Source organism: Neoarius graeffei, chromosome 6 (assembly GCF_027579695.1).
Source record: "Neoarius graeffei isolate fNeoGra1 chromosome 6, fNeoGra1.pri, whole genome shotgun sequence".
Taxonomy (NCBI): Eukaryota; Metazoa; Chordata; class Actinopteri; order Siluriformes; family Ariidae; genus Neoarius; species Neoarius graeffei.
Window position 1 is genome coordinate 57,332,416 of NC_083574.1, and position 14,075 is coordinate 57,346,490.

Here is a 14,075-nt window from a genome sequence, read left to right on the forward strand (position 1 = left end):
CCATTTTGAAGGCACAAACTAGCACAGTGACACAGATTCGGTGACTCACACGCTGCCCTGGTGTGCAGGCAAAGCAAGTACAAATGCTCCCCCATGTCCCACCCTCACTGCTACCCCCTCAGCAGAGGCAGAATGAAGAGGAGAGAGAGAGTGTGTCTGACAGTCTGGCCAATGAAGAGTGTGTGAGTCATAAGAGCAGAGGCCCACACTGTCTCAGTCACGAGCAGGAAAAACAGAACGAGAGCCCAGAACTGCAGAGCTCAAGGTAGACAAAAGGTCTGGAGAGAAAGAAGAAAAACACTCTGCCTACAGAATGTGTCACTTTGGTGACAGCCATTTCTGCCCATTTTTCAGCCGCAGTGGCGACAGATGAAACCATATCACAATGACTGCCTGTATGGCATTTCCAAACCCAGTGATTAGACCATCTGAAATAAATGTCCAGTAGAGCAGAATACAAGTTTTTGATCTCGCCTCTCATCCACACCGAATTCAAGATTCCAGCTACGGAGTCAGAATGGCAAACTAATGACGAATCCTTCAGCACAGCAAAGAGATTTTTCTTTAGATACTGTGTGTGTCAGAGTCTGACGGCAACCTGGGTGCAGACTCACAAGTCAAGCAGCCCGGCAGGCCAGAGACCGCCTGCACGAACGGCAAAGACCGGCAAAACAGTCCACAAACTCCCCACTCTTCTGATCAACAAAACCCAGTCTGTTTCCCCTGGCCATGTATTTTTACATGTTCTATTTTCAAATCCCTGAGTTTCTCCTCTCCCTCTCAGTTGATGAACCGTGGAGTCTTGTTTGCCATACAGTTGGGAAAAAAAGGCATGGAAAGTTTGCTGCGGTTATACTTGAAAGGGGGCTAAATTACATTTTATTAGTCTGACCAGATTATTAAAATGAACAGTATGAAAAAGTTTATGAGACCAATAAGAACTTTCTAATGGAGCATGGCTATTCATTTAGCCCTGAATATTTCAAGGCCGATTTTACTCAACATGGGTGTGAATATTTGGAGGAACGAAGACTTTTTGCACTGTGGAAGACTTAGTGATTAACCATGGCAGCCTCTTAATAAAAAATAATAATTATCTGTTTCTCTGAAATTACATGTTTTATATACACAGTTATTGATTTGGAGCAAACAGTAGTTATCTGGCAATCATAGGATTTGAAATCACAACCTTCCTATTACTCACTCACTCAATCCCTTTTCTACCAAGGCAGTTCGAGGGCCGGTGCCTAATCTCGAAGCTGTTCGAGGGCCGGTGCCTAATCTCGAACCAGTTCTTCGCATTTCAATAGTCAAAGAACCGACTCTCGGCCAAGAAAACTGGTTTGAAAGTGGCACTGACACTTTGCTGGGCTAAAACCAAAAACCACATACGTCAGAGACTGGAGGCGGGATTAAAGCGTACTCAAATTTTAAGACGGCCACTGGTGGTAGCCAATGGAAAGGGTCGGTATTACCTGCCAGCACAAAAATGGTCTACTACATGCGATTTTGGATCAGATTGGCATTTGCTCCACTTGCGCTATTCACTGACTTGCATGTTATCTATCAGCGACAACCACGAGTTTCAGAAAAATTTACTCCTTTTTTATTTCATTTACTATGACTTCAAAATCTGCAATTTCTGATTTAAAAAATGGCCTTTCAATTTCTGTCACTGACACAAAAATAGAATGAGCAAATGTGCATGGGCCAATAATGTCCTTTTAATAATCAGTTAAATAGGCTAGATAAAAAAACTTGATTATAAAGCTGAATGCACTGACTGGACTCAAGCATTCCATGCTGTCATGGTAACGCTGATAATAACATGTAATGTGCATACGCATTAAAATGATCTACAGCGTGAAAGCGCTCCGTTCATGTGGTCAGCTATTTGGTCGATTGTTCCAGCACAACACAGTTCCGTTTAGCAATACAGTACATTATATTCATTATTATTTATCTATCGCTCACAGAATATTCTCTTTCTTCACACTTATTTGCTAAAATGGGTCACCAAATATACTTTGGCAGCCGTTCTTATACCTGGGTGGCCAGTTCAAGTAAAGTCTTGCAAACACTTGTGCTTGCTGCTAGCGTTGCTGGGAAAGCGGAGAGTATACAGACGTATACAGTGACGTAATGACGTGGCTCTGTGGTGGCTCTCTAGCTCGTGGAAAAGCAAACCAGATCTTAGAAGGTTTGCAAGTTGAACCAACTCCGAACCGGCACTAGCACCAGCCCAGAACTAGCACCTCGTTCGCGCTGGCAGAAAGGGGATATCACTCATACACTTTTCCGTGCTTTAACCTAATCAGGTGGATTTGCTCTGATAAACTGGTGTGAACGAGTGCAGGAATGTGTATGTACGGTGCCCTGCAATGGACTGGCGTCCCATCCAGTGTGTATTCCTTCCTCACACCCAGTGTTTCCAGGAAAGGCTCCGGATCCACCACCTTCCTATCGCTAGAACCGAAATATAACTGTTCAGCTGTCACCATCATGTGACTGGTAAATTTCAGGACTTTAAACTGTGACCATACTGCCTCTGTTAGGTCCTTGAGCAAGGCATTTAATCCTCAGATGCTCAGCTGTATCCTGTTCCAAATGTGCGTCACTTTGGATAACAGCATCATGTAAATACAGATGGGAAACACTGAACTCATTTCTGAATGGTCAATGAACAATATATCAAATTATTTCTGCCATACTACTTTAAGTATTAAGTGTTACAACTTTCTTAAAACAAGATCAACTGTGAGCTACTGCTCACTTACGTATCCCCCCGCTCTCACTTATATCAGAATGCAAGCAATCGAAGGAATAGGACACTTATTATGAATGTTGACTTCAACAAATAACCCTGAAACAAGTAAGTAAAGAGCAGTGCTCTCTCCAGGGATTTCAGATAGCATCCTGGTAAACTGTCATTTTGAAATAGCATTTTGCTTCTTGAAATAGTGTCAAAATCCACCCTATATGTTTCGTAAATACATTCAATCAGTAAACAGGAAGTCAATGTGCGACAGACCTGAAAACGGTATACACGGTATAGAACCCCAAGCTGAAGCACGGTACCAAATATCAAGCAGTTGTGATTTGTATTTGCTGAGAAAAATGTTACAAAAATTTTGTAAATCAACCCTATATGTTTCGTAAATACATTCAGTTGGTAAACAGGAAGCCAATGTGCGACAGACCTGAAAACGGTATACACGGTGTAGAACCCCAAGCTGAAGCTTGGTACCAAGTACCAAGTGGCTATGATTTGTGGTTGCTGAGAAAAAGGGTGTTTCGAAGGGACGGAGATACGGACGGACAGATGGACAGAGGTAAAAAAATCTAGCATACCCCCCTGCTTCGGAGTGGGGGTATAATAACAAAGAAAAATTACACACAAAAGGAATATCCTAAAAGACTGCAATCAGTGTTTAGGTTTGAGGGAAAAAGTTGTCATTAATAAAGTTTTTAAGAGCAAAATGCTCTCATAACCTGTCAGGCTTGTCCTCCTGCCTGTAGTCCAATAACTCAAACCATAGACATGTACTGATTAAAGCCAGGCTGTGCAGAAACAGTCTGGTGTTCAGTCATAGGCTTCAATGAAAAATCAAAGTTAAAACAAGAATGCAATTAATACAACATGTATTACTGATTAATCCAGTTAAAAATAATTAATATGCAATTTTTATTTAAAAAAAAGGTAATTTAATGGACATTAAAATACAGTACACCTGAGTTTCTGGCATAAACTTCAACTAACTGCATAGTTTAGGTGTCACCTAGCTTTGTTTTTTTTAATCAGTTTCAAATGGTCACGTTCCACACATTGATGGTCTGGAAGAAAAACGAGTTCCCCAAAATACACAACTTTCTGCAATTAAAAAAAAAGTACCATAACCTCACAAACAGATGATCACATTTCAAAAGATGAAATTGTAAAACTACAAAGTAATCCAATACTGGTGCATTTTTGGCTTGTTTTTGCAGAACATTTCAGCATCTAAAGCTGACTCATTAAGAAGAATGCTCTTAGCATCCAGTATTTTTTTATTTATCTTTTTTTTAATAAAAACACAGCTCTACTGGTTCTTTAAATGTGACATTATTATCTATACTGGTTTAAGGCTATTTAAAGGTACTTTTCAGACAGTGTATTGTAAGTTTTTTATAATAGTCTGTCTCAAAGTATTCTTTACTGACACAACTTTGAATCCAGGCAAGATTAAGATGGGGCAAGTAAGTTTCTAGCAAGTTTTTTTTTCCATATAAACTTTGATTATCGCATTATCATTCATTCAACTTCAGTAGCCGCTTTAACCAGGTTAGGGTCGCAATGGATCCAGAGCCCATCATGGGAAAACAATTTGCTAGGTGGGAATGCAACTTGGATGAAACTCCAGGTCATCGCAAGGCACCATACATGCACATTCACACTCTTTCACACCGAAGGGCAATTTCAAGTAGCCAATCCAACCTAGTGACATGTTTCTGAGAGGACAGAGAAACTCCACAGAGAGAGCTCAGGATTGAAGCAATGCTAGCTGCTGCGCCAAACTACATGAATTAGAAATGATGGCATGAAATTGTGGCACATGTGAATCTCAAGTGAGACTTTATACCATGTATGTTTGCAACTGTAGTGTTCAGCCTGCTCTATTTCTTTGTCCTTCAAACATTTTTCCAGTGAAGAAGGTATGAAGTGATATAGTAAGTGATATAAAACAGCTACAGTTATTTTGCCTAAATTATTTAAGCAGCCTTTAGGTACATTTTGAAAGCCAAATAACATGGCATGAAGCAACAACAACAACAAAAATATTTTCCCAGAACAGGAATCTTTTTGAGACAGAGCAATTTAGCCTACTTAACCTGCTCAAGTGAAGCGCAACCCACTTAAAACTGCCTTTGCAATGCAAAACTTATCGTCAACAAAAGCGCACTACAGGATGATTAGTTTCTTCCATAAACCTTCTACAGTCTGGAATTACACTAAAGCAAGCCTAAAGGCTATGCTCTGCTGAGGATGATTTATAGACCAAACATTCTAAAAAAGGCTGATTTCTTTTCATTTATACGTGAAGATGTATCTTATCACACACTCGCATAGTCAATAGCCACCGATGTGCATGCAGCAGAATGTGAAATGGCTCCATGTTCCTTGGAGTTCTCCTTCACTTTTGGGTAGAGTTTGGTTCAGTGGTTCTCAGCTCCAGTTCAATACACCTTTTACCTGCTCCTGAAAGCTCTGCAGGATAGTGGGTGCCCAGGACTGATGATGAAAAGTCCTGATCTGTTCTAAACCCTAAACCAGAGAGAGCAGTGAATACCTGGTGCAAGTGTGTTAACAGCAAAAAAAACCCACAAAACAAAACAAAAAACCAAAGTGAACCATCTGGAAAGCCTGCCATAGGCAATGTGCTGTAACCTGGTTACTGTAGGAGCACATTTGTGGAATGTGAGATTTAATTCAAGCCTGCATATAGTTTTACGCAATGACGTTTGACGCATCACTGGAAAAACAAACAAACAAGCAAACAAATAACAGCAATCAGCAGTCAGTGTAGTACACAGCGAGTGAAGGGGATAAAACTATACGTTATGTACGTCATTCTATACATAACCTGCATCCCACAGCCAGGCCTAGCCAAACACTCAGCCACACTCCACGTGTACTGGATGCACATTTTAAAGATCATGTTTGGCCTTATGACAATACTGTATGTATCCTCTAAAAAAATTTAAAATAAATGAAAATTAAAAAAAAAAAAAAAAACAGCCTGCCATAGGCAATGTGCTGGTTATTGTAGGAGCACATTTGTGGAATGTGAGATTTAATTCAAGCCTGCATATAGTTTTACGCAATGACGTTTGATGCATCACTGGCAAAATAAACAAACAAACAAACAAACAAATAACAGCAATCAGCAGTCAGTGTAGTACACAGCGAGTGAAGGGGATAAAACTATACGTTATGTACTGTATGTCATTCTATACATAACCTGCATCCCATAGCCAGGCCTAGCCAAACACTCAGCCACACTCCACGTGTACTGGATGCACATTTTAAAGATCATGTTTGGCCTTATGACAATACTGTATGTATCCTCTAAATAAATTAAAAATAAATGAAAATTTAAAAAAAAAAACAGCCTGCCATAGGCAATGTGCTGGTTATTGTAGGAGCACATTTGTGGAATGTGAGATTTAATTCAAGCCTGCATATAGTTTTACGCAATGACGTTTGACGCATCACTGGAAAAACAAACAAACAAGCAAACAAATAACAGCAATCAGCAGTCAGTGTAGTACACAGCGAGTGAAGGGGATAAAACTATACGTTATGTACGTCATTCTATACATAACCTGCATCCCATAGCCAGGCCTAGCCAAACACTCAGCCACACTCCACGTGTACTGGATGCACATTTTAAAGATCATGTTTGGCCTTATGACAATACTGTATGTATCCTCTAAATAAATTAAAAATAAATGAAAATTTAAAAAAAAAAACAGCCTGCCATAGGCAATGTGCTGGTTATTGTAGGAGCACATTTGTGGAATGTGAGATTTAATTCAAGCCTGCATATAGTTTTACGCAATGACGTTTGATGCATCACTGGCAAAACAAACAAACAAACAAACAAACAACAGCAATCAGCAGTCAGTGTAGTACACAGCGAGTGAAGGGGATAAAACTATACGTTATGTACTGTATGTCATTCTATACATAACCTGCATCCCACAGCCAGGCCTAGCCAAACACTCAGCCACACTCCACGTGTACTGGATGCACATTTTAAAGATCATGTTTGGCCTTATGACAATACTGTATGTATCCTCTAAATAAATTAAAAATAAATGAAAATTAAAAAAAAAAAAAAAACAGCCTGCCATAGGCAATGTGCTGGTTATTGTAGGAGCACATTTGTGGAATGTGAGATTTAATTCAAGCCTGCATATAGTTTTACGCAATGACGTTTGATGCATCACTGGCAAAACAAACAAACAAACAAACAAACAAACAAACAACAGCAATCAGCAGTCAGTGTAGTACACAGCGAGTGAAGGGGATAAAACTATACGTTATGTACTGTATGTCATTCTATACATAACCTGCATCCCACAGCCAGGCCTAGCCAAACACTCAGCCACACTCCACGTGTACTGGATGCACATTTTAAAGATCATGTTTGGCCTTATGACAATACTGTATGTATCCTCTAAATAAATAAATAACTGTTACAGATGGTACATGAAGCACACTTACTCTCTCCGATCTGTCCGCTGGCGCTCTGCTGCATCGCGCACACACACAGCACCAGAACCCACAAGAAGGTCCAAACATTCCTTGTTGTTCCTGATCTCATTCCTGTCGCATTCACCGGGTTTCTGACCAAAACAAAGGCCTGGTTCCACATCATAGATATATAGATAATAATAATAATAATAATAATAATAATAATAATAATAATAATAATAATAATAATGTAAAAAAAAAAAAACAGTACACCGATATTAAACGAAAGCAGCTCCGGATCGTCTTTTAATATTCACTGATGGAAAAACAAAAACAAAAAACAACAACAACAACAAGAACCACAACAAATCCGCGTTTTCCGTTGCGCTGAAGCAAGATGTGCAGATTTGGAAAGAACGCGTTGTTTTTTGTTTTTTTTTTAAGAAAAGCTTCAGCTCAGTGAAGAAGAAGAAGAAGATGATGATGATGAATTATTCCTGACAAACACTGGGACGCACACACGTGAAGCGTCTGGAGCTCGAGCCACGCATTTCACACCAACAACAGTCCGCATCTTCAGCCTCCATTTCTCCGAGAGAGAGAGAGAGAGAGAGAGAACCCGAGATAACTTCACAGTCAGCAAACGAAATTCTCACTTGACCAATACTAAAATGTATTGGAGACAGAACGGTTTTATTATTATTATTATTATTATTATTATTATAAATAATAATAATAATAATAATCACCCTCGGCCTAATTGCAGAGACTCCCGGAGGAAACAACGAGCTGAGGGTTCAGCCGAGGATGACTTGGTAGGCTATGAATGAAAAACGTAGCCCTCCGTTCAATGAGCTTCCCAATAGGGCCACATCCAAAATATCCGCCAGGACAAAAATGGTTTCGACCAACTGCAGCTCCTCGCCTCCTCCCTCCCTCCCTCCTCCTCCCTCCGTCCGTCCGTCCGTCCGTCCGTCTGCGCTCGCGCTCACGACCTGCTTCTTCTCCTTCTTCTCCTTCTTTCTTCTTCTTCTTTTTTCTCTCTCCCTGCAGTAGAAATAATCCCCTTAAACACAGAGCTCTCGGGTTTGAGGATGATTTTCCACGTCGAATAAATTAAAAAATAGGTTTTTTTGTTTGTTTGTTGTTTTGTTTGTTGTTGTTTTTGTTTTTTAATCAGATTGGCGTTGAGGGTCTCTGCGGCGGCACCGAGCTGCACTGCAGCGGCCCAGACTCCTGTGATCTCTCTGTGCTGCTCTGAGGATCACCGCTGTAAACAACACACACACACTCACACACACACACACTCACGAGCGAGCAGGAAAAAATGGAGTGGAGTAGACACAGCCTGCGTGGGAATCCTCCATCAGCAAATTTATCGAGTCACACACACATTGCTGGCCCCGATCACACACCATCTCGACCTTCGGGAAAATAAAGTGTTTCAGGCTCGACTGTGCCTCCACATTTCATTCCACTGTTCTCTAAAGCAATTCGTTTGTCAAGGTGGTGTAGTGGTTAGCACTGTCACCTCACCGCAAGAAAGTTCTGGGTTCAAGCCCGGGAGCCTTTCTGTGTAGAGTTTGCATGTTCTCCCCGTTTCTGTGTGAGTTTCCTCCGGGTTTCCACTACAGTCCAAAGACATGCAGGTTAGGCTAATTGGTGGCTCTAAATTGCTCCTCAGCCTGTTCCTCAGGTGGGGTCTTTGTATCTGGAGTTTGTCTGGGTTTCCTCTGGGTGCTCCAGTTTCATCCAACAGTCCAAGGACATGCTGATTAGGTCAGCCCTACAGTATGACCTGTCCAGGGTGTACCCCGCTTCTCACCTCATGTCAGCTAGGATTGGCTCCAGCTCACCCGTGACCTGCAATGGATATAGAAAAGAAATGAATTAGCTTATTGTAGTTTACAATTTATAGGGTAAAACAGATCTCGGTTTCCCCCACAATCCAAAGACATGCAGGTTAGGTTAATTGGTGGTTCTAAATTGACCGTGAATGTGAGTGTGAATGGTTCTTTATGTCTATGTGTTAGTCAGACCTGCGATGATCTGGTGACTTGTCCAGGGTGTACCCCGCCTCTCACCCATAGTCAACCGGGATAGGCTCCAGCTTGCCCACAACCCTGCACAGGATAAGCGGTTACGGATAATGGATGGATGGAATTAGTTTATCAGGACAGCACGCTGTTTAGCTCTGTCACATCACAGCATGCAGGTTCTGGGTTTGAACCTGCTCCTCGGGGGATGGGGAGGTGTCTTTGTATCTGGAGTTTGTTTGGGTTTCCTCTGGGTGCTCCAGTTTCATCCAACAGTCCAAGGACATGCTGATTAGGTCAACCCCATGACCTGTCCAGGGTGTACCCCGCTTATCACCTGATATCAGCTAGGATTGGCTCCAGCCCACCCGTGACCTGCAATGGCTATAGAAAAGAAATGAACTAGCTTATCGGTAAAACAGATCTTGGTTTCGGGGCGGCACGGTGGTGTAGTGGTTAGCGCTGTCGCCTCACAGCAAGAAGGTCCGGGTTCGAGCCCTGTGGCCGGCGAGGGCCTTTCTGTGCGGAGTTTGCATGTTCTCCCCGTGTCTGCGTGGGTTTCCTTCAGGTGCTCCGGTTTCCCCCACTGTCTAAAGACATGCAGATTAGGCTAATTGGTGGCTCTAAATTGACCGTAGGTGTGAATGTGAGTGTGAATGGTTGTCTGTGTCTTTGTGTCAGCCCTGTGATGACCTGGCGACTTGTCCAAGGTGTACCCCGCCTCTCACCCATAGCCAGCTGGGATAGGCTCCAGCTTGCCCGCGACCCTGCACAGGATAAGCGGTTACGGATAATGGATGGATGGAATTAGTTTATCAGGACAGCACGCTGTTTAGCTCTGTCACATCACAGCATGCAGGTTCTGGGTTTGAACCTGCTCCTCAGGGGGGTCTTTGTATCTGGAGTTTGTGTGGGTTTCCTCTGAGTGCTCCAGTTTCATCCAACAGTCCAAAGACATGCTGATTAGGTCAACCCCATGACCTGTCCAGGGTGTACCCCGCTTCTCACCTGATGTCAGCTAGGATTGGCTCCAGCCCACCTGTGACCTGCAATGGATATAGAAAAGACATGAATTAATTAGCTTATCATAAGTTTACAATTTACAATGTGCAATATAAATGTGCAATATCTCTCCTGCTGGACTTTTTTCATATCTTTTTTAATATATTTGTATATGTAAATACTTAATTTATCTAGAAGTTTTCTAAATACTTAATTTATCAAGAAGTTCTCTCTTTTTTCTCTTCTCTGTTTATTCTGTAATGATGCTACTCGAATTTTAATTTCCCTGAGGGAACCCTCCTAAAAGGATCAATAAAGTTCTATCTAATCTAATCTATCTAATCTCTAGGGTAAAAAAAGATCTCCTGTGGCATAGAGGACCACGAGACTGAAAAATATGCTTGATTTCTGAAACCCTTCACTCTCACAGTCTGCTCTGATCATTGGAGCAAGTTTTGTATAAATTTGTACTTGGAAGGCTGTTCCATAACTGTGGGACTTTGTAAGAAAAGGCTCTGCCCCCTGATGTAGCCTTCACTATACGAGGTACCAGCAGATAGCCTGCACCTTTTGATCTAAGTAGGTGTGGTGGGTCATATAGGACCAGAAGTTCACTCAGGCACTGTGGAGCGAGACCATTCAGTGCTTTAAAGGTCAATAGTAGTATTTTATAATCAATATGAAATTTGATTGGGAGCCAATGCAGTGTGGATAAGACAGGCATGATGTGGTCATATTTTCTAGTTCTAGTAAGGACTCTTGCTGCTGCATTTTGAACTAACTGGAGCTTATTTATGCACTTATTGGAACATCCAGACAGTAAGGCATTACAATAATCCAACCTGGAGGTAACAAAAGCATGAACTAGTTTTTCCGCATCATGTAATAACATTAAATTTCTTATCTTAGCAACATTTCTGAGATGAAAGAAAGCTATCTGGGTAATGTTATCAATGTGAGTTTCGAATGAAAGACTGGGGTTAATAATCACTCCGAGGTCTTTTACTGCTGCATGTGAAGAAACAGAAAGGACATCCAGAGTTACTGTGTAATCAGAAAACTTACTTCTAGCTGTATGTGGTCCTATACAAGAACTTCAGTCTTGTCAGAGTTAAGCAGAAGGAAGTTAATAAGCATCCAATGTCTAATGTCCTCCACACATTCCTCAGTTCTATAAAGCTGGTGTCTCTCATCAGGTTTTGCAGAAACATACAACTGTGTGTCATCAGCATAACAGTGGAAACTAATACAATGTTTACAAATAATATCACCCAGAGGTAACATATATAAAGAAAAAAGCAGTGGACCCAAGACAGAACCTTGTGGAACACCAAACTTTACCTCAGTATGTCTAGAAAAATCACCATTTACATCAACATACTGATAGCGATCAGTTAAATAAGACCTGAGCCAGGAGAGGGCCGTTCCCTTAACTCCCACAATATTTTCTGTCCAGAAGAATGGAATGATCAATGGTATCAAATGCTGCACTAAGGTCAAGGAACACAAGCAGCGAGACACAACCCTGATCAGACGCCAACAGTAGGTCATTTACTACTTTAACCAGAGCTGTCTCTGCGCTATGATGAGGTCTAAATCCTGACTGATACATTTCATGGAAGTTATTCCTATGTAAATATGAGCATAACTGCTGTGCCACAGCTTTTTCAAGGATCTTGGAGATAAAGGGGAGGTTTGATATTGGCCGACAATTGGACAGCTGACAGGGATCAAGGTCAGGTTTTTTCATCAGGGGTTTGATAACTGCTAGTTTAAAGGATTTGGGTACATAGCCAATCCTAAGAGAAGAATTTATTATTTTTAGAAGCGGTTCAATTACTTCAGGTATTATCTGTTTGAATAGATGTGTAGGTAAGGGATCTAGTACACAAGTTGAGGCTTTTGATGTGGAGATTAATGAAAGTAATTCAATTTCTCTAAGGGGAGTAAAACATTCTAATTGCTGATCTGATACAATTATATTGTTAACTACAGGGTCACTTACATTGTCTGACCTTAAATCAGTAATTTGCTCATATAACAAGTAAATAGGGAGGAATAAGGATTAGTTTACTCTATAAACACAGGCTTATGAAATGTCGAGGATATCGAGAAAATGTTGAGTGCAGTTGTAGTGAATTTCAGCACTGCTGTGATTCGGATGTAGGTACAAGACTAGAGGCCAAGTGCTGTAGCTAATCATAGCCGTACTGATATTCAGTAGCACGACCTCAAGTGTGATACTGCTTTTATAGCAGAGCTCCTCATGTGCACTTTGTGCATACGGAGCAGAGCCGTAAACTTAAGAGAATACCGTAATGTACCAACCTGATTTTTAATGGCTTGATCATATGTACGTGCGTACGAATGACAAATGTGTACCACCACAGGGAACCCAAGTGTAAGTACAATAAAACATATCTCATAAACACTTGACCACCGTGACAATGAAATTTGTATCTTTATTTACATAAGATAGATGGGTGCTTATTTTTCATTTGCTTTAAAACAGCAGCAACAACGCGGGATTATTTACTAACATATTTAATGGAAAAATATTCACAACAGTTTTATATAAAACTAGTTAAAACAATTTTATTAGTCCACTAGCTTGTTGGATAATTGATAGTTTCGCTGTGATTGCGCTCTAATCAGGGACAGGTACAGACTAACGAATCCTAATGGCATGCACGCGCTTTGCAGTTTGTGGCTGCACACAACACATGTGGATGTGCCAGATGTAACCAGACAACTGATTGACATATCAAGTTATCATGTTTGATATTTAATAGTAACTATATAGTAATGATGCAAAGTGAAAGTGCTGGTTCACTGCTGTCCACCAGGCACCCAGCAGAGTCACATCATAATAAATGTCATGATGTTGTTTCTGGTGCATGACATGCGATGTCAAAGAAAGGAATAAATATGTATTGTAACTGCGATGCGTATCTCATCATTGGTCTCACTGTCACAAGACAGGCAGCAATTTACTAATGTGAAATACACTACACAATTTGATGGTTCATAAGCTATAATACTCAGGTTGATTTTGTGCTCTTGCAAATATTTGGCTCACAAACTCATCAGGAGCTTTGCTTTTAGGCACTGCCTAAATATCTATATTATAACAGTTTTATAAACAAGAAATTAGTATTGAATAAGTTACATCTAAGAGACAACATGTCCAAATGTTCTGTTAATTTTTACTTTGCTCACAGAAATAGATTCTGAAGGAGCTACACTCACTCAGCTAGCCTGTTGGCTAACTTCCTAGTTATACTACATTCCCATTAAAGGTGCTTCAGATAAATTGAAATCCCTTCTTCATCTGAATAATTCTTGTTCATCTGACAAAATTTCATATTAAAAAAAAAGTTATATTATTGAAAAGTATCGCTTGCCATGGCTGCTAATAATGTTGCTAACACTAGTAATGTTTGGAACCAGGAAGCAGAATTTTATGTGTAAGACACAGAGAAGTGGAGTGATACACACAGTGAAACAGGCCGTTATAGTGAATATGAGAACTCTTGGAACTCCACTCGACCAATCAAATTAGTAGACTGGAACTAACTGTTGTATAAGTATGTTTACATCGTTAAAGTAGTATCCCTATGTCTAACTGTAACTGCTTTCAGACAATATAATATGCCTTGCGACTATCATTGTGCCTGTGTGAGCGACAATAAGATGTAGAGATTTAATTAAAAACAGATAGGACTCAGAAATATGGATTCATTCATTACGTGGGTTTCTCATGTCAACGATCCTGGTTGTACAAAACAAATGTTTCTGTG

At 40.7% G+C, this 14,075-nt stretch overlaps 1 protein-coding gene across 2 annotated transcripts in view; it reads right to left on the minus strand.

Moving 5' to 3' along the window:
- igf1ra (insulin-like growth factor 1a receptor) overlaps nt 1-8,111 on the minus strand; it is a 247,952-nt gene extending 239,841 nt beyond the window's left edge. For both annotated transcript variants that reach the window (XM_060923920.1, XM_060923919.1), the window contains exon 1: nt 7,268-8,111. In XM_060923920.1, coding sequence (XP_060779903.1) covers nt 7,268-7,421 — 154 coding nt within the window. In that variant the 5' untranslated portion in view covers nt 7,422-8,111. The remainder of the gene's footprint in view (nt 1-7,267) is intronic.
- Between the last annotated feature and the right edge of the window lie 5,964 nt (nt 8,112-14,075).